The following is a 22,604-nucleotide window of genomic DNA, read 5'->3' as shown; positions in this document are numbered from 1 at the left end:
GATATGAGTTTCAATGCTGGATTCAACAAGTGTCTTCTGTGTGGCTGGGAGTTATTTATTCTCTCTGTGCATCCATTTTCTCTTCAGTAAAAGCCTCAAGGTATTATGAGGATTAGAAAAGAAAGCCAGGGACCTGGTAATTGGCATTCAGTGACTACCAGTTACACAGTCACAATTTTTGATAACCAGGCTTGTTCTATTTAGTTACATTGATGAAAGTGAAAGAGGAGAGTGAAAAAGTTGGCTTAAAGCTCAACATTCAGAAAACGAAGATCATGACATCTGGTCCCATCACTTCATGGGAAATAGCCGGGGAAACAGTGGAAACAGTGTCAGACTTTATTTATGGGGGCTCGAAAATCACTGCAGATGGTGACTGCAGCCATGAAATTAAAAGACGCTTACTCCTTGGAAGAAAAGTTATGACCAACCTAGATAGCATATTCAAAAGCAGAGACATTACTTTGCCGACTAAGGTCCGTCTAGTCAAAACCAAGTTTTTCCTGTGGTTATGTATGGATACAAGAGTTGGACTGTGATGAAAGCTGAGCGCTGAAGAATTGATGCTTTTGAACTGTGGTGTTGGAGAAGACTCTTGAGAGTCCCTTGGACTGCAAGGAGATCCACCCAGTCCATTTTGAAGGAGATCAACCCTGGGATTTCTTTGGAAGAAATGAGGCTGAAGCTGAAAATCCAGTACTTTGGCCACCTCTTCATGTGAAGAGTTGACTCATTGGAAAAGACTGTGATGCTGCGAGGGATTGGGGGCAGAAGGAGAAAGGGATGACAGAGGATGAGATGGCTGGATGGCATCACGGACTAAATGGACGTGAGTCTGAATGAACTCCGGGAGTTGGTGATGGACAGGGAGGCCTGGCGTGCTGCGATTCATGGGGTTGCAAAGAGTCGGACACGACTGAGTGACTGAACTAAACTGAAGTAAGTAAGTAAGTGTTAGTTGCTCAGTTGTGCCCGACTCTTTGCAACCCCATGGACTGCAGCTGACCAGGCTCCTCTGTTCATGAGATTTTCCAGGCAAGGATACTAGAGTGGGTTGCTACTTGCTTCTCCAGGGTATCTTCCCAACCCAGGGGTTGAACCCAAGTCTCCTGCACTACAGGCAGATTCTTTACCAACTGAGCTACAAGGGAAGCCCTTAGTTACATACAACAATGCTCAAGTTTTAGTAGTAAAAAGAAATAAATGATAATAATAAAACCCCTCTCTTCATCTGTACTATACAAAACCTCTCTCCATCTGTACATATACTCCAGGTATATGTAGATCATTTAGTATTCTTTCATTCTGATGTATTTACTTAGACACTGAATTAATACATTACTTATTAAATATTAGAGCCAAATTATTTTATGAGATGACATTAAAGGTTACCAAAAGATATATAGAAAATCAGAAAAATATGTTGTTATTTAATATTACTCATTTTATCCTAATAATCTATATCATTATTCTTGATAAAATCTCCTTTTACCTGATGCTATGTGTTTGACGACATCATAGAAGAGAAGTGAAGGGGACAGAGGAGGTACAAATAGGAGAAAATGAGAAAAAACACCGACGCACAACCTGTCATCATACAGATGTTATACAGTAATAACTATTGTCTAATTGGTATTTTCCAAATCTGTACCTTCATAAAAGCAATAACATATCAACTTTGAGCTTTAACTACATATTAGAAAAAGAAAAATATATAAAAGACAAATGAAAGAAAATATGGAAATAAAGAAAGACTGATTCTTCTCTTTGAAAATTATTGAAAGAAGTCACAATAGTTGGGCAATAATTCAGAAAGCAGTATTTTTAGACACAGAAATTGCTGATACCATAAGAAAACAGCATGCTAAGGTTTAAGTATTAGGATGTAACATATACAATACAATATTATAAAGACAACATATCAGATAAGATTATAATCACCCCACTTTACTTTTTACGTGTTTTTTTTTTCAAAGTACCTTTTGCATAAAGTAGACGAAGTTGTGCTGTGCTATACTTAGTCACTAAGTTGTGTCCACCTCTTTGAGATCTCATGGACTATAGTCTGAAGTTTCCTCTGTTCCTGGGGATTCTCCAGCCAAGAAAACTGGAGTGGGTTGCCATGCCCTCCTTCAGAGGATCTTATCAACCCAGGAATCAAACTCTTCTTTCTTTACCGTCTGAGCCACCAGGGTTAAGTAACTCATTTTTGCATTTTCTAGTGGCAAGTATGTGAATTCAAAAACAAGAAGCTCAAAAATATACAAGCAACTCCTACAGCTCAATTCCAGAAAAATAAACAACCCAATCAAAAAATGGGCCAAAGAATTAAACAGACCTTTCTCCAAAGAAGACATACAGATGGCTAACAAACACATGAAAAGATGCTCAATATCACTCATTATCAGAGAAATGCAAATCAAAACCACAATGAGGTACCATATCATGCCAGTCAGAATGGCTGTGATCCAAAAGTCTACAAGCAATAAATGCTGGAGAGGGAGTGGAGAAAAGGGAACCCTCTTACACTGTTGGTGGGAATGCAAACTAGTATAGCCACTATGGAGAACAGTGTGGGGATTCCTTAAAAAACTGGAAATAGAACTGCCTTATAACCCAGCAATCTCACTGCTGGGCATACACACCGAGGAAACCAGAACTGAAAGAGACACATGTACCCCAGTGTTCATCGAAGCACTGTTTATAATAGCCAGGACAGGGAAGCAACCTAGATGTCCATCAGCAGATGAATGCATAACAAGCTGTGGTTACATATACACAATGGAGTATTACTCGGCCATTAAAAAGAATACATTTGAATCAGTTCTAATGAGGTGGATGAAACTGGAGCCTATTATACAGAGTGAAGTAAGCCAGAAAGAAAAACACCAATACAGTATACTAACACATATATATATATGGAATTTAGAAAGATGGTAATGATAACCCTGTATGTGAGACAGCAAAAGAGACAGATGTATGGAACAGTCTTTTGGACTCTGTGGGAGAGGGAGAGGGTGGGTAATTTGGGAGAATGGCATTGAAACATGTATAATATCATATATGAAATGAATTGCCAGTCCAGGTTCAATACATGATACTGGATGCTTGGGGCTGGTGCACTGAGACAACCCAGAGGGATGGTACGGGGAGGGAGGAGGGAGGGGGGTTCAGGATGGGGAACACGTGTATACCTGTGGCAGATACATGTTGATGTATGGTAAAACCAATACAATATTGTAAAGTAATTAACCTCCAATGAAAATAAATAAATTTATATTAAAAAAAGAGGCTGCCCATCTTCAAAGAGATGGATATTTTTCAGTATTTCTTTAATTAGTTCAAGTGTTTTTTTTTTTCACTTGAGAGATGAGAAAGCCTTCTCTAGGTGTCCAGGGTATTATAGAACAGAGCCATTCAACAGAAACAGTGAATCTCACATGTAGGTTTAGAATTTTTAGCAACACATTTTAAAAAGTAAAAGGAAATAGGTTAATCTTTAGTAATACAACTTATTTAACTGAATGTTCCCAAATGCTATCATTGCAACATATAATCAATAAATTCTTAATTCTTAATGAGATTTTCCTAAACTCTATTTTCTTTTGTATGCCATATTTGAAACAGTGTGTATTTAACATTTGGACCAGCCACATTTCAAGGGTTCAACAGTTCCATGTGGCTAGTGGCTACCACCTTTGGACAGTGTAGGCTGTAAAAGAAAGCCTTTTAGTCAGAGAGTTCAATATTCCAATCTCCCCTGTGACTTAGTCAAGTTTTTTCAACCTTTTAAAGAATTAAGTATCTTCTACATCTCACTGTATTAAAAGGATGAAATGAGATAACAGAGGCAATTCTCTTACTGTTTCTGATTCTCAGGAAACATTTAACAGATGTTAGTTTTCTTCTTCTAAATCCCTCTGAAATTTATCCTTATTTTGTTTGTAAAAAAATTCCTTTTGTTTGGATTTTCGTGAATAGATAAGAACAACAACTATTCAACATCCATTCACAACCCTTTATGGTAACAGTAATGCAGGCCGACTCATTCTAGTGGCTACAGACAAAAACGTCTTTAACCTGTAGTACCTCCCCACCCTTGTAACACCTACGCTACTCCCCACTGGCTCTTGGGTGATATTTTTTTGAAGGCTCCACTTTTCCTTTCTTTCTCCTAGCAGTTAACTTTGCACACACCATACAAAGTTTTTACTTAAAATGCTTGATATTTATTTTTTGTTCTCCTCTGCTACAATGTCAGCCACATGACAGCAGAGATCCTTTCTTGACATATTCAACATATATTCCAAATAACTAGAAGAGCAGCTAACAACAACAACAAAAGAGGGGAGCTCAACAACAATATGCTGGATGAATAATTGAAAAAAAATTTTTTCACCATGTCAGTGTATGATTTGACTCAGATGTTAAAGAATCTACCCCCAGTGTGAGAGACCTGGGATCAATCCCTGGGTCAGGAAGATCCCCTGGAGAAGGGCAGGGCAACCCATTCCAGTATTCTTGCCTGGAGAATCCCATGGACAGAGGAGCCTGGCGTGCTATAGTCCATGGGGTCACAAAAAGTCAGACATGACTGAATGACTGACACACACACACAATGAATATAATTTTATTTATCTCTCACACATGTGTAGAAACTCTTCCATTTAGTCACAAGCATTTCTTTTAAGATTTTTTGATGTGGACCATTTCTAAAGTCCTTATTGAATTTGTGACTATACTGCTTCTGTTTTATGTTTGGTTTTTTGGCACCAAGGCATGTGGGATCCTAGCTCCCTAACCAGGGATCGAACCTGCACCCCCTGCGTTGGGAGGCGAAGCCCTAACCACTGGACCACCAGAGAAGTCCCCAGTTACATGTGTTTTTAAAGCAGTGGCTGAAGAATTACACAAATTACAGATGTTTTCCTTTAACACTCTCTCAGACTTTAATGTGATGATGATGATAAAGAATAGTAGAAGTGTGTTAGTAATTCACTTCCCTTGGAGTATCCCCTCAAATTCCCATAACATATAAGATGTATTATGTAATAGTATTATTTAATAATACATAATACAAAACTTATGCATTATTATGTATAAAAATACATAACAAATTCTAATGTATTGTTTAAAGATCAGCTAAAATATGTACATATTTAAAAATCATATACCCTCGGAGCAGGAACTGGCAACCCACTCCAGTATTCTTGCCTGGAGAATTTCATGAACAGAGGAGCCTGGTGGGTTACAGTCCACTGGGTCACAAAGAGTCGGACATGACTGAGTGACTAACACACACACCTTTGTTCTACAGCATTGTCTCTACCCTTCAGTAGCATGTGTCTTTATGAGAAATATGAAGGCTTGACTTATGATACACTTTCATATTTAAGGAGAAAACGATGTATGTGTGAACAAGCCCATTTTACTGAAATGACTGATATTTTTGAAACGTAATGTGTCATGTGTCTTTAACCAGCCAACACTCATCTTTAATCTATTTCTTTATTTGTCTGTGGGGTGAGGAGCATGGAGTAACAGTGCAACCTTTCCAGGTGAATCCCAGCTCTTCCCTCTGATTCCTCCTTAGAGAGGCTTCAGCAACACTTTAGTCATTTTCTAGAGGTTGAATTGCAGCCACAATAAAATGAAACACACAGCTAAATCAAGCTAAATGATAACAATACAGTCAGAGAAGGAACCTCATTTTTAATCTTACAAAAGATCGTGTGAAGATTTACGGTCAAGTAGACTGACTAGAATTTTAATGGTTAAAATGAGCATGTGTTGGCACAGGTACAGGTGAATTTCGCAAGTGTCACCATTGGCTTAGTCCCAGTATATGGATTAATGACTTATATCGTTTGTCAGGGTATTTTGAGATTCCTTCCTTTAATTTTTTAAAGCAACATGTGATAGTATTACCTCACGTTAAGAAATATACTGTACAGAAAGATATAAAAATAATCATGTATTCACTCTGAACCCTTCTCAAGGCCTTTCAAATGACTATGTGTCTAGTTTTGTATGGCCGTTTTGGTCTGTTACTGAGTTCTTTATGTTATCCTACTGATCTCTGTATTTATACCTCTGCTAATACCACATTATCTTGAATACCATAGCTATCATTCAATCTTAAAATTGGATAAAGTAAAAAAAAAATCATATACCTTGAGTATCATTTGAAAATCTAATGAAGAGATCATTTCAATTATTGCATTCATGTCTTCATTTCTACCTTGTGTATAACTCCTTTGGTGCTTTCTGAATATCAAATTCTTATTTCACACTAATTATCATTTTACCAGGGTTTTTTTCACTTAAGTTACATTCATATTTTGTGGGAAATATTTTTTAAACATCTTTGAGAAATTTCAAATTTATACTGAATTATAAAAAATAGCATAATGAAATCCCATCTAAGCAAAATCCAGCTTCAACAGTTTCAACCCATGGTCAGTCTCGTTTCTTCTAAATTAACACTCATATCCTCACTACCACTAGACTACTTGAAAGTAACCCTGAATATCAAATTACATGTTTGTATGTTAAATATAGGTCAGTATATATTTCTACCATATTAAGACTATCATATTTCATAAATATATTACACAAAGATGAGTTATAGTTCATTATAATTAAATATTTAGACAGTAGGAATATACTTTATATTCATGTTAATATGGATATATTTATTAGAGCATAAATATACATATATGTATGTACATATATGTATAAGTGGGAGTATCTATATTCCCAACTTTTTCAGGAAATGATTATATTCCATTATAAATGGAGGAGGAGAACTGCTGTCTGCTTTCAAATCAAACTCATGGGCATCTGATTCGCAGCTTTCATCATAAGCAGAGGACAAGTTGAGTGAGAAGGAACTCTTAAGGCTCAGTAGTAAATAAACATCTTTCTAAAGAACAACAAGAACATATGACAAATGTCTACTGCACTAAGTTATCTCCTTCCTCCAGGGTAATTGTTCTCTTTTTACATCCTTATCTTTCATGATATTGGTTGTTTTTAAATGCTTGGTGATGCTTGGCTATCTATTTCAACTTTGAATGAAGGTATCTATATATTATATAGATATCAGGAAAGATGTATAGATATATCTTAGTATATAGCTATCAGGAAAGAATATTCGCTGCTGTTGACCAGAACTGTTTTTCCCACAGAGTTGCCCTCTGATTGGAAGAATAAAGAGCAGGTGCTGGGCAGGTAGGCTGGGCACAAAGATGAACAGACATTCCTAAGATGGGACAGTATGTCTCAACCTGGGATACACATTAGACTCAAGGAGGGTTCTTAAGAATCTTGCTGCCCAGGTCACAGCACTGACTGATTTTGTCAGAATCTTTGTGGGTGGATCCAGGTATTAATATTTTGTTTGAACTCTCCAGGTGGTTCTAATATTCAACTAAGTTTGAGAAACATCATCCTTGGTTGTGAGGTGAAGGGTTGGCAGACAGGCAGATTGCCTCTTCGATTTTCTTTTATTCCTAGACAGAGTTATCTTTCTTTATTTCCCCTGAAAACCTAGGGTATGGATCCTGTATAATCCCCAATATAACCCTGCTTCTTTTTCAGGATGTAATTAAATTATGATAATCATTTTGCAGGCAGATGCCTGGCTTTCCTTAGATGACATTTCACTGATTTTATTCTGTGAGAAAAAGCTACTCTTGTGAGCAGTTGTGTTTAGAAACCATGGTCCTGGGAAGGAAATACAAAAGGCGGTGCCAAGTTCCAATTCAACCAGGTGTTCTGCGTGCTGTTTCTCAGGGACTTTGAAGAATTCTTCACAACCTTTCCTGGTATTTGTATTAGTCAGCTCAGGCTGTGATAACAAATACCACAGACTGTGTGCTTCAACCAAAGAAAGTTATCTCCTCACTGTTCTAGAGTCTCAAAGTCCAAAATCCAGGTGCTGGCAGGGTTGGTTTCTCCTGAGGCCTCTCTCCTTGGCCTGAAGACAGCCACCTCCACTGCGAATTCTTGCAGGGCCTTTCCCCTGGGTAAGTGCCTCCTGGTGCGTCTTCCTCTTCTTATAAGGACAAAAGTTCTTTGGATGCTGCTGCTGCTAAGTCAATTCAGTCGTGTCCAACTCTGTGCGACCCCATAGATGGCAGCCCACCAGGCTCCCCTGTCCCTGGGTGCTGGGAGTCAGTGTGAGGAATCCTGCCCATGGCAAAGGTCATGAGGAAGGAAGCCTGACAAAACGCAAAGGCGTGCTCTGGCTTCAGGGGTTCCCTCTGAGTTTTCCTGAACATCTACCCCCAAAAACCAGAGTCTGCCTTGCTTTATTACTGTGCTTTTCACTCTTCTGACATTCTCTGGAAAAAAGTTAATTCAGGGCTTCAGTCTCCTGCATCAGCTCAAACCACTTTGATGGCTCTCTAACTTGCCTGACAGGTTCCCTCAGAATTTTTACAATTTGTGAATTGTTTACAGCCCCTCAACTGAGAGAGGCACAAAGCTTAAGGCATCTTAAAGATACAGAGCCTTTTCTAAAGAGCTAAAAATCGTATTGGTGATGGGTTTTCATTGTTGAGTCAATGACTGTTGCCAGGCTTCCATATTCTTTATCCTTTAACACCTGAAGGATATTAATCAATGTAATTGGGATATAGAAAAAGGAATATAGTAGTTTTGATGTTAGCAACACTAGACTTTTGAGTTAATTACTTTTCTTTTGTTATAAATCACTGTACTCCTTTTACTTGTTGTAAATTGTTGTGCCTTTGCTATGTAAGAATGTAACTTTATTTACTGCTTTCTGAGAGCGGCACCAGACTTTGGGAAGAACAACATTTTCAACACAAATAAGTCTTCTGGTTGACAAACCCTTATCAGAAAAGGGCCATAAAATGTTAACTGGCCCTCTGGCCAGAAGATGATGTAAATCATCGAAGACTTGTGTATACAACTAGGTATGCAGAAAGAAAGCCTGGTTTTGATAAGAGTCAGGGCTGCTGATGCTGCATAATTTTATATTATCCATTGATGTCTATGTACAAAAAAAGGTATAAAAAGCCTTTACAACAACAGAGGTTGGGCCAGTCGCTGGACTGGTTTCCCCTATGTCTCTTTACTCTATTTTCTGGCTGAATTCCCATCTGGGGCATGGAAGCTCGCCATGTCTATTTACTTGCCCCGGCTTTTAAGTTCCGTGAGAGAGAGAGCCCACGGCGGGGCACTCCGATATTCAAACGGGCGCCGGTGGCCTAATGTAGATGGTGCAAACTTCTTGTCCTGAAGTTTTATTAGTTCTCCACCTAAACCAAGTTATTTAGCCTCTTTTCTCCACTAAATTTTCCTACTACACTATTTCTTCCTAATCTAATCTTATATTTCTAAATAAATAAGCTTTTCTCGCCTATGCCATTCACCCTTCGAATTTCCTTGGATCCACCGGGGCTGGACCCCAGAACCTGGGATTCGCCAGGCAAGAACACTGGAGTGGGTTGCCATTTCCTTCTCCAATGCATGATAGTGAAACGTGAAAGTGAGGTCGCTCAGTCGTGTCTGACTCTTAGCAACCCCATGGACTGCAGCCTACCAGGCTCCTCTGTCCATGGGATTTTCCAGGCAAGAGTACTGAAGTGGGGTGCCATTGCCTTCTCCGGTTCTTTGGATGAAGGTCCCCCAATTCATGACATCACTTAACCTTACAACCTCTTTAAAGGCCCTGTCTCCAATGCAGTCACATTGGGAGTTAAGGGTTCAACATCTGAATTTTGAGGGAGGGACACCATTCTGTCCAGGAGAGTACTTTTGACTTTAATCTGAGAATATCTGTGTAGTTTCCTTGGGAAGATCTAGAGGGAACCATGTTCCCCTGGGCTGAGATTTATACTGTTTTCACTTCACTTATTCTGATCCCATCTGGTTTTTTATTCCCTTCTGTCAGATGGTGACTGCAGCCATGAAATTAAAAGATGCTTACTCCTTGGAAGAAAAGTTATGACCAACCTACATAGTATATTCAAAAGCAGAGACATTACTTTGCCAACTAAGGTCTGTCTAATCAAGGCTATGGTTTTTCCTGTGGTCATGTATGGATGTGAGAGTTGGACTGTGAAGAAGGCTGAGCACTGAAGAATTGGTGCGTTTGAACTGTGGTGTTGGAGAAGACTCTTGAGAGTCCCTTGGACTGCAAGGAGATCCAACCAGTCCATTCTAAAGGAGATCAGCCCTGGGATTTCTTTGGAAGGAATGATGCTAAAGCTGAAACTCAAGTACTTTGGCCATCTCATGCGAAGAGTTGACTCACTGGAAAAGACTCTGATGCTGTGAGGGATTGGGGGCAGGAGGAAAAGGGGATGACCAAGGATGAGATGGCTGTATGGCATCACGGACTCGATGGATGTGAGTCTGAGTGAACTCTGGGAGATGGTGATGGACAGGGAGGCCTGGCGTGCTGCAATTCATGGGGTCGCAGAGTCGGACACACTGAGCGACTGAACTGAACTGAACTGGAATACCTCAAACATTTCTGGTCCAAAGATGGGAATTTTCTAAAATGTGTGAAAAGTACAGTTATTATCTCTTTCTACATGTGTGTGTAGGTGTGCATGAGTGTGTGTGGATAAGATCAAAGTGAGTGGTCTGATGAACATGTGAGCGAGGGCTGGCTTTTGTATATAACACACCATTTCCTTGATGGAGCCTCAACTCTCCCTGCTCTATCAGAGACTGTGGTGAGATGGCGACATAACTCTTAAGAAAGAAAAGGTTAAGTGGCCCCAAATGAGGCCATTAAGAAGACTCAGGCAAAGCTGTACCTAAGGATAAAGCAAGACAGTGAAGGAAACAGCTTGGATGAAGTTCCAAACACTAGGGGTTCTTTTCTGACGTGGGTGCTCAGTACACAGACTCAGAGAAGACCTTCAGCTTCTCTTGTTCTTCATCTCTGATGCAGGAATAATAATAGTATCTGTCCTGTCTGCCCAACAGGAAATACAGCTATCACCATCAAGCCTACAGGGCTCTATCAACTAAGTACCAAGTTAAGTTCTGTTTGTTGAACACTTAAAGCTTTAAACTACTAACATATGCATTAGAGTGTTAGTATCACTAAGATTGTTTGCAGCTTTACTTTTTGACCTTGAGCTGTGAGTAGAGAATTGCACACCAGTAAGCATGTGGGTCATATAAGGAAATATACTCCATTTCAGTTACCTTCCAAACATTCACTTAATGTGGTTTCCAACACATTGTGTGTGGTATTTAGAAGGCACTCAGGAAAACTACACTGCATTCTTTAATCCAAAAAATTTGTAAAATACAGACGAACATATATCTAGATCATGTGAGGCCTACCTAAATACTCAGTAAGGTCTATTCAATTATAAATTCTGGAAAGAATATAAAAATAGTGAAAGATGTGACTTTGGTATACCCTATCAGAGTTCATAGTCTGATTGTAGAGAGAGTTAATTTATTATAACATTAAAAAGAAAATAAAGTTATGAGGGAAGGGAAAATAGAGACAGCAGCCTGCTTCATTTTGCCTCTGTTAATTTATGTCATGCAAATGTCATTCTTGCCATTAAAACTCATATACACTCAGTCCAAACACTATTCATGTGCAGACTGAAGAGTCAATTAATGCTTGCAGTTTCTCTCTACAACTTTGGTGATGGCCCCAAAAAGACTCATAAATAGGCCTGTGATGGACATTGAGAATGCCCTCCTTATGTATCTAATTCTTCATCTTGGTAACAACAAGTGAAAAGATCCATAAATGCAGCTTTAATTAACAGCAAGGTTGTGATGCTTAGAAAAAGACCGTGGGTTCTTTGAATCTGTTGGCCTTCTCATAAAGAATTTTGTTTTTCCCAGAGGGTCAACATTAATTAATGTCCTTACAATCTATTTAGCAGCCCATTGTCTCAGTGATGCCTAAACAAGTTGAGTGAGCTGCAGTGGTATAGCCTGGGTGATATAATCAGGTCGCTTTGAAAAGAGCACTCAGTAAAAATAAACTGTCTCGCACAGTGATTAACAGGGAAGATAATAAAATATTCTGTCCACATGATTACTTTTCCTTATCTGTGAATAACATGACGTATACCATATTGCATAAAGAACCAGACGGAAGACTTTTCATGTGGTCTTTAATGAACTCACACTAGCTATAAAAGTTAAATAAAAATAATCATTAATATTCTTTAAATGTTACATTAAAAATGATCAATAGATCACTCATGTTTGTCTTTTGGGACAATGCATGGAAGTTTTCTCATGTCCATTGATTATACTTCTTCTTCTCTAAACTATTATATTTTATTATATTTCCTAAAGGAAATCAGTCCTGAATATTCATTGGAAGGACTTATGCTGAAACTGAAACTCCAATACTTTAGCCACCTGATGCAAAGAACTGACTCCTTGGAAAAGACCCTGATGCTGGGAAAGATTGAAGGCAGGAGGAAAAGGGGATGACAGAGGATAAGATGGTTGAATGGCATCACTGACTTGATGGACATGAATTTGAGCAAGCTCTGGGAGTCGATGATGGACAGGGAAGCCTGGCATGCTGCAGTCCATTGAGTTGCAAAGAGTTGAACACAACTGAGCAACTCAACTGAACTGATTATATTATATTGTATTATATATTATTATATTATATGTTAACTAGTGTCTGACTCTTTGCAACGCAATGAACTGTAGTCTATCAGGCTCCTCCATCCATGGGATTTTCCAGGAAAGAGTACTGGCATGGGTTGCCATTTCCTGCTCCAGGGGATCTTCCCAACTCAGGGATCGAACCCAGGTCTCCCGCATTGTAGGCAGACACTTTACCGTCTGAGCCACCAGGAAAGTCCCCTCTGGATCTTAGTAGCAAATAAATATCGGTTTATTTCTCTTAATTTCTCAAGGAAGAGAAACTAATATTTATCCTCAGAGACTATCAGAAAAGGCTAAAAGAAAAAAGCTCCATCTAAATGCATATTGACTGTTGTGATGTTTGTTATACTGAAAATGTTAGGAAATAACTTTAGAATTTACCATTAGATAATTTTATAAATCATGATATATCCACAAGTAGAATACTATGATATAATTACAATTATGTTACTAAATGTACTGCATAAGATAAACTTGTTCACACTATGGTTTTTTTTTTTTTAATTATTGGATCAAGTAGAAACTTTATTTTTATTGGCCAATGTGTACATTAAGAAAGAATGGCAGGATACACAGATATGAAGCTTAAAAGTATAAGTACTCTACTGGAAGGACTAGAGTTTTCTTTTTTCTGCTTATTTAAAATGTTTTAGAAAAAAATGTATTTTCAGTAATGTAAAATTCAAGAAAAGAATTCTTGAAGAAAAAAATTTTAAATACTAAGGATGAAATGCAATAGTTCAGGTTTTTTTAAGGAGTAAAACTTAAAAATATCCACCACATTTTCCACAAACACATTTAATTGTGCTGCTATCATGTATGCTAGCGTTTCTTTCAAGGTGTCATTCTTGGTTTCAATTATTCTTTTTGTTTTTGGATTTCTTTCTCCTCTCCTCTGCTCCAACTCTATCACCCATCTACATAATTCATGTTAATAAACAGATGTATATCCTTTCTCATCTTCTTTTCACATTGTTATTCTATAAATATTTACATTTGGAGTTAAATGCATGCACAGATAAGAGGGTGTCAGTCATTGTTGGTTAGAAATATTAGATCACATCATATAATCATTTTGCATGTTATCTCACTCCTTTAAGAGTATCTTTTGGAAATCCTTACAAGCCAACTGTATGGCACTACACTCTTTTCAGTGGCCGCGTGATATTGTGCACTGTGGATTGAATCAATTACCTTGGCTATTCCTCTAGATTCTTGACAAGGGGCCATTTTGGCCCCTTGGTGGTAGTTGTTAATTTCTAAAGATATTTTGAGCTTTCACCACTGGAGAGAGGAGTGGTGCTGATATTAGCTGGGTAGAGGCCAGGGATACTGCCAAACATCACAGAGTGTACAGGGAAGCTCCACAGCAATTAATTAGATTGCCAAAACACTCACCAGGCATACTCTGACCTCAGCGTGTTTGGCACTGGCTATTCTTCAGGCTAGTACACCCTCTCCTTAGGTCCCTACCTGTATCACTCTCTCTCACTTCTGTCAAGTCATTTTTCAAATGGCATTTTCTCAGTGCAGCCTATTTTGACCAGCATATTTAAATTACAACCCTCCCCCAATCCATCCACTAGCCTTCTGGAACCTACTTCCTCTATTCTTTCTTTCTCTAACTGACCATATGACTTTTTTTACTTATATGTTTATTTATCATTGTTTCCCCCTTCTAGAATGCAAAGTCCACTGTGGTGATGATTTTTGTCTGTTTCATCCTCTTAATGTTTCCCCAGGTCCTAGAATGGTGCTTGACATTTAATAAATGGATAAATAAATGAACAAGTGAATGATTAAATGATTGTATGAATGATGCATACTCATGTTGAAAGTGAAAGTCACTCAGTTGTATTTGACTCTTTGTGATCCCATGGACTGTAGTCCGCCAGGCTCCTCAATCCATGGAATTCTCCAGGCAAGAACACTGGAGTGAGTAGCCATTCCGTTCTCCAGAGGATCTTCCCGACCTAAGGATGGAACGCTGGTCTCTTGCATTGCATGAAGAATTTTTACCATGTGAACCACCAGGGAAGCCCCATGTTTATGTTACTTCCCATTTTTTCAACCTCAAACAATGTTGAAGTAAATATCCTTACATACATATGCTTACATAATGGTCTTTATATTTCTATATGGACAGAATGCTTCCCAAAATGGAAAACTTCCCACAACCATGAATGAGTGTCTTTCCCCACTTTCCCCAATTCCATCACTCAGCCATCTGTGAGTGGCTTCTGAAAAATCCCTTCCCATCTTATTAATTTGCATTTTTTCTGATGAGTTGCAAACTTGAGCATCATTTAATATATTTGCTGATTATTTGAATTTGTTCATCTGTGAATTGGTTATGCAAATCTTCCCTGGTTGGTAAAACTGCCATTTCTAAGAAGTCTATAAGAGTTACCTACCTATGTACTTGCAATATATAAAGAAAAGAATTTTCAAATCTATTATATGCCTGTTGATTTTATTTATGAAATTTTTAGACCATAGTTATAATTTTATATCTTTAAATACGTGTGGTTCATTTATTTATTTATTTATTGTACCTTTTGGAAGGTAGATACTTCTTTAAATTGCACATAGCTTACCCTATGTTTTCTTGAAAGAATTTTATTATTTTGATTTGTTATATTATATCATTAATCCATTTAGAATATATGGTTGTATATGAAATATTCAGAAGAAAAACTAGAATTTCATTTAATTTCCTTCCAGGTGGATAACTAGCAATGCCAGCATCACACTAAATAATACATCTTTTTCCCAGTGAATTAACCTTTGTTATACACTAAACTCTTTTAATTATTTACCCAAGTGCCTTAATTCTCTATCCTGTTCCATTACCCTATCAGCTGATATATACTAATCTCATCTGTTTTTTAAGGAAATAAAAAGTTGATGAAAGGCAGAAGAAATACAACTTGACAGGTCAAAAGGAATAGAAACATTCAACCTGAAACTGAATTAGGAAACAGCTTTAAACAAAAACGCACCTCCAAGCTGTAATTGAAATCATGATATTTTCAATCTGTCTAGAATATATAAATAATAAAAGCAATGTTGTCATTTATTGGACATAAAATGGATGAGCCAATCTTAAATACCCTTTCTATGAAAAATTATTTTAATTCCATATAATCTTGTTCTTTTTCATTGAGCCTATGCTTCAATTATTTTGGGGAATGTTGTATTAATTAGAGTTCTCCAGAGAAACATAGCCAATAGGGTATGTGTAAACATAGCAAGGCATTTATTAAAGGAACTGGCTCATGTAATTATGGAGGCTGGCAAGCCCCATATTTGCAGAAAGAAAGCCAACAGGGCAGTGAAAGTCCAAAGGCAATCTGTTGGTGAGTTATCTTTTGCTCAGAGAGGCTGGTTTTTTTTTGTTGTTGTTCTATTCAGGTGTTCAACTGATTGGGTAAGGCCCACCCACTATATGGCATGTAATCTGCTCCAAGTTCACCAATTTAAATGTTAACCTCATCCCAAAACACACTTCAAGATGATACATAAAATTAATCATCACAATATTTAAGATGATTTTTTTATCTCAAAGAGAAGCTAGATTTTATCCCTAAGAATAGTTTTGTCCCTAAGCAAATTTATCACTGAAGAGTTATTTTTAATTCCTAAGAAAGTTTGACTCTTAAGAAAAGAAAAGTGTTAAGCATCAGGCAAAATTTCAGGTTAAAAGCAAACAAGAATACAAGTTTACTTCTGTTCTGACTCTATTACTTGCAAAACCATTTCAGATCACCTTACTTTCAAACCACCAGCAGGAAGCAAAACTTGTTCAGGGTTCACTGATGCTCATTCCTTCTATCATCACTTACCTTTTAAATCACTGCTTCTGCACTTCAGAGGGCCTGGAATGAAACTGATGGCCAGCTAGCTATCACTGTGGTAGCATGCCAACTATATTCTTTTGTCTACTTCATGCATTAATCCAAACATCCCCTACTCGTCCCTGCCCCAATTAAGAAATTTTAAGGTCATCTTTATTGTTGCTGTTTAGTTGCTAATTCATGTCTGACTCTTTTTGCAATCCCATGGATTGTAGCCTACCAGGCTCTACTCTCCATGGGATTTCCCAGGCAAGAATACTGGAGTGGGTTGTCATTTCCTTCTCTAGGGGATCTTCAAAACCCAGGGACTGAACCCGCATCTTCAGCATTGGTAGGTGGATTCTTTACCATTGAGCCACCAGAGAAGCCCTGGGCCTTTAGGCTACCATAAATAAAATCTGAGTTTCTTAAAATATGAGTCATGGATTGCTTTGTTGTAGCAATATCAGTTCTAGGTCTGTTAAATAATTCAGGGGATAACCAGAAGGAACTAACTCTCTTTTCATAAAGGATACTGAGTTCTATCTCCACAAAGACACAAGGAAGGGATTCTGATGTTCACTCAAATAGTTAAAGCAGATTACCACCCAGTGGACTCTTTGGCCTGGCTATCTCTCCTAGATTTACCTGGTGTGTGATCAGGGTCTGGACTCAATGCTTCTGTAGGAATTCTACTGCCAATGGCCCAATCCAAGTCATCTTGAGACTCTTGAGTAAGATGGCAAGCTGTGGTCCAGTTTCCTGAAGTGGTTTCAAAATTGCAGCTTCCTGCTGTGCCTGTATATTGGCCTAAGGAAACAAAAATATTAATGGCGTGTTCTGGAAATGTATGTCACACTTGATATTACACTTCATTTGTGGTGGTTTAAAATTATTATGTGCATATTCTATTTAAAAATTTAAAGAATCATGGCATTTGTATTCATTGGAAATATCAGTTGTACACTGAAGCTTTTTTTTATCACAGAATCTAGAAGTGCATGAATACTGTCATTTAGCCATTAAGGATTTACATGAATTGACTAGTAACATTTTAGATGATAGATAAAACTGTATCTATACGTGAAGAATGAATATAACATTATGATAATGCTGATAATTCAGGTCAAATAATTAAATATTTCCAGTTGTCTGGATGATTAATTTAGTTCCTCTGTGCACTATAGTGCTTGAACAGCAAGGACCATTACAGAGGAAAAGTCAATAATTAATGAAAAGTTGCCTTTGGGAGAAGTAGTAAACAGTACAGGACGCAAACCCTCTCTGCTACCATACCCATCATCCACATAAACATTTCAGAGCCAGTCATTAAATAATGAAAGAAGTTCTCTTTTAAAAGTGTTGATTGATAACTCATTAAAATATTAAGTTGTTCACAATGAGAAAAATTACTAGATAATAACTGATTGTCTACTCGTTAGTCATCTGTGAAAAGTGCCATCATAACACGCTGATATCTGCTTTCATTTTTCTTTAATTTTCTTTTTGCATAGCAGTTATTATTTTTGAGCATTCACTGTAAAAACCGTGTTACAGAGACAGAATGAATTATTGGATGGTTTAATCAGTATGAATCAACTGAGATTGTCATTGACGTTTTTTTTTCTTTTTTGAAAGATGAAATTTGTATTATTTTAACACGTCTTCTCCAGGTGGTTTCTTGTTCCAAACTTTTTCTTAACATAAAACTATTATGAGCATGTATAGACACATTGTCACAGGAAAACTTGCTGTTAAAATGGATGCCAAACATTAGGTATTCAAAGCTTTACTATTTTTATAGAAAACTTTCTGAATCTCTGATGGTATTTTCATAAAATAATGTCCTTTTACTTCTCTGGCATGACTGCATCTTATTTCTATAAACTAGAATCATTTTTAATTATGTACATTTCTTTCCTTCATTCTCCATGACTTATGATCCATTGATTTTTACGTTTATTTATGGGCTCTGTATATCCTTTTTATGTTTACATGCCAGGATTATGTGATATAGATAGATATATATCATACTTATGCAATATGAATGAAAGTGAGGAACAGTTTCTCCAAGTGTTTAGCTAACCAACTGCAAACATCCAGAATCTTCCAAGGTTACAGAAAAGACAGCCATTGTGTGTTTATTAAAATGAAGTCACATACAGGTTCTACTGTATTTCTGCAACAATAATTATTCTACATCCTTTTTTTATTCTCTGTGATCACTTTTGCCCTAATTCTTGTACTCTATTTAATATTAAACTTCATATTTGACTCTCAAGATATCTATATGATCAGGATTCATTCTGTTACATTTCAGCCTCTCTAACTCAAATCATGTCACTTTTGTTTTTCCCTTTTCTAGGGCTAATCTTGCTAATCAATTGCTTATCAAGCACTGCTATTAGCATTCCAAGGCTTCATTTATTTCAAAGTTACACAAAGTTTCCACATCTTTCAAACACACATTCTCTACTAATTCCTTTCTCACCTTGCAGAGGTAGGTAGGGTGCCCCTCATGTTAAAAAAAAAAAAAAAACTACATAAAATTTAAAAGTCTCATTCTGTATACCTTCATTCATTCTTTCCCATGGCTTTCATACTTTTGTGCAAATGATCTACAAATCCACAGACACAATAAAATGCAGCTGTTTTTCTACAAATGTTTGTTGAATATTCTACTTGGAATATGCAATTGTCATCTCAAAGCCAACAATCCTAAAATGAACTCATCATTGATCCCAACAAATGGGTTCTTCTCTGAGATTGATTTATATCATAGCATGAATCTTCTCTTTCTAAAGATTCAAACTTTGAAGTTATCTTGTGATTTTGCATTCTTATTTACGTATCTAATCTACCAACATCTGTAAAATCTCCCTTCAAGAATTTGTTTAATTCACTCCTTTTTTTCAGCCCCATAGTCCCTGTTCTAGTTCCATTGGTTTAAGCTGCTGAGTTAAGAAGCCTCTTTCCTTACTGTAACCTTCATTCTATCAACCTTATAAACTCAAACTCCATCAATCATCTTTCAGACTTCTCTTCTGCTATTTCCCTTGCTCAAAATATTCAGGTGTTCACATTATTTGAAAATGCCCTCAAGACTTCTAGTCCTGAGTACAATAACCTTTCTGTTGATGCAATTTTTTTTAAGGCTGAAATCTGTCTTGTCTTCAAACTGTCTCTACAAAATTTTTCAGTAAATTATCTCTTGAATAAAATTGACATTTTTTTCAACTTTTATGTTAAACTACTCTTGTTTTTTGCATACTGTCTCTAGCAATTGGATGCTACTTGTCAGTCCTTCCTTTTCTCTCTTGTCCAGGACATAACTGCAGTTTTATTAACAGGGAAGAACTGAAGTTTTATGAGTGTCTGAAGAGGCAAAAGTGTCTGAAGAGTCAAACAGCTGCTATCATAGCTCCAGCGGTGGCTCACAGTTCATCTAAGCAATCATGATACAATGATCAAATTCCCCTTGTCTTCCCTGGTTTAAGACAGTCTTGGGATATATTTCTGACAATGAGACTTACTAGGAAAAAGACAACTAGGAAAATATTTCTTTATTCTTAAAAACAAGTCAAAAGGAAGAAAATCTATCTTCTTTCTCAGGATATCATTGCAAAGATGTGTAAGGGGAGCTGACTTTATAAGACTGTTCATTATCTGAAGAAGGCAGAACTTAAAGAATTATGGAGGGCATACAGTTCTATACTTTTGATGACAGAAGTTGCTAAATTAACCAACTCTAAATTGCTTTCGACTTCTTGTCATTTCAGAAAATACGTTTTTCTTATTGTCTGTATCAGAGATGCATTTAGTTTCAGGTACTGAAAGCCCAAATAATAGCGTAAATAGATAAGAATTCATTTATCTCAATTAACAATAGGTCAGGAAGGTGTCAGTATAAGGTTGGCATCCTGCTGTTGTTGTTCAGTCACTAAGTCACGTCTGACTCTTTGTGACCCCATGAACAGCAGCACACTAGGCTGTCCTGCCCTTCACTTATCTCCCAGTGTTTGCTTAAACTCATGTCCATTGAATCAGTGATGCTATGTACCCATCTTATCCTCTGCTGCCCCCTTATCCTTTTGCCGTCAGTCTTTCCCAGGATCAAGGCCTTTTCCAATGAGTCAGCTCCTTGCATCAGGTGGCTGCAATATTGGAGCACTGTGGTTGTAGTTCCAGTGTGCAGTGTAAAGCACGCATCTTCCATCCTTCCTTACTGTCATCTTATCCTCATGTTCCTTCATGGTTGCAAGATGATGCTGTACTTCCCAGAGCCACAAATATTCATGGCATTGAAAGCAATGGGAAGAAGAAAGAAGAGAAAAGCTTTTTGCCCACTCTGTCACTTTTTTCTTTTTGAAAGTGATACTTGCCCCCAGTTGCCATGTATATCTCATGGGCCTCTAGTGGCTACAAAGAAGCTGCAGAAGATAGTATCTGTGGCTGGTTATAATGCTGCCCCAAGTAAAATTGGAATTCTGTTTTTTAACAAAAACATGGATAAGCAAGTAGCAAAGATTGCTCTGCAGTCTAAACCTGTCAAGTTTCAAATTTCTCTACAAGTGTATTAATTTACCTTCTTTGCTCCATTCCATCTAGCAAATAATAATTTTCCTTCAAAGTCCAACCTAGGTCTTATCTTTCTCTTTCCAGATCATGTCCATTCTCAGGGATAGGGGGAGGGGGTGTGGTGGGGGGGGCGGTGTTTTACAACAGTAATTATAATTGTTACTATTTATTTAGCAACTTATTACTTCTTGGTTTTGCATCGTCACCCTAATTGTTATTTACCACTGCAGCCTGGTGTGCTACAGTCCATGGGGTTGCAGAGTCGAACACAGTGACTGAACAACAACCACCACTGAATTACTAAAAACATTTCCATATGATCAAGTATTATTATTAACTGCATTACATAAGCTATAATGATTCTACACTAATTATTGAATGATAGATGATATGAACAATTTGTAATATTTCTTGATGATTAATATGTATCAATATTTTTGACATGGCTACGGCTTTAGAAAAAATAATTTCCAAATTGTGAACTTTATCATGATTCCTTGAATTGATTCAAAGCATTACGAACACTCTCACACAACTGGCATTTTTCCATTGGTACAATATTCAGCTGTATGGTTGCATGGTCAGTACAAACATTAATCAACTCACTTATATTAAACAGATGGCTCCATCATTAATTATTTTTAATTCTCACATCCACTTAGCCACCTTATTTTGCAACACCATAATATATAACATGGGCTTCCCTGGTGGTTCACTCGGTAAAGAGTCTGCTTGCAAGGTGGGAGAACCAGGTTCTATCCCTGGATCGGGAAGATCCCCTGAAGAAGGGTATGGCAACTCACTCAAGTATTCTTGCCTGGAGAAATTCATGGACAGAGGAGCCTGGTTGGCTACAGACCTTGGGGTCACAAAGAGTTGGACATGACTAGAGTTACTAACACAACAATATATAACATAAGACTATTAAATAACTTCTCCTCCTTGTGACATGACTTCTTGAAAAGTTGCATTCAAAAGAATTTTGGAGAATCTGGGTACAGTGGGAAAGACTGTTGATAATGATGCTCATCACTGTAAAAGACAGGAGAGAAAGTAGCTGCCTCATTCTCTGCTTCCCTAGCCTAGAATATGAAGCACTCTTAATACCTGTTTCAAGTAATACCTTCCTTCCATGAAAAAAATAAAAAAGGACATCTTTTCTAATGTAACTGTTTCTTTTAAAAAGAATTTCTCTCCTTTCCTATCAACTATGCATTTTTGCAACAAGAGGTAGAGATGCAAACGAAAGATTTATCTTTGCTCATAACCTACAGTCAACATTTAGTCATAAGGAACAGCTGCATTTATTGTCTGATGAGTATAAAGGACATGTAAATAAGGTATTCACAATGACTGACAAATTTCAAGAGAATATAAAAACAACATTATGAAAGAAGCTAACATTAATCCTCAAAGACTGAACAAATATATCCTTTACATTATTTCATTTAATTCTCAAAGCACTCTGTATATTATATCTACTGCATAGATAAGAAAAGTGAGTCTCTAAGAATTTAAATAATTGCCCAAGAAACGATGTTC

At 37.2% G+C, this 22,604-nt stretch overlaps 1 protein-coding gene across 1 annotated transcript in view; it reads right to left on the bottom strand.

Annotated features, from left to right (window-relative positions):
• Nucleotides 1-22,604, bottom strand: part of MALRD1 (MAM and LDL receptor class A domain containing 1) — a 590,849-nt gene that overhangs the window by 172,775 nt on the left and 395,470 nt on the right. The window contains exon 31 of the mRNA XM_068987706.1: nucleotides 17,133-17,294. Within this exon, the coding sequence (XP_068843807.1) occupies nucleotides 17,133-17,294 (162 nt within the window). The remainder of the gene's footprint in view (nucleotides 1-17,132; nucleotides 17,295-22,604) is intronic.

The sequence above is a fragment of the Capricornis sumatraensis genome, chromosome 15, assembly GCF_032405125.1.
Source record: "Capricornis sumatraensis isolate serow.1 chromosome 15, serow.2, whole genome shotgun sequence".
Classification (NCBI taxonomy): Eukaryota; Metazoa; Chordata; class Mammalia; order Artiodactyla; family Bovidae; genus Capricornis; species Capricornis sumatraensis.
Note: the sequence above shows the minus strand (reverse complement) of the source record. Positions and strands in the feature narration are given on the sequence as shown.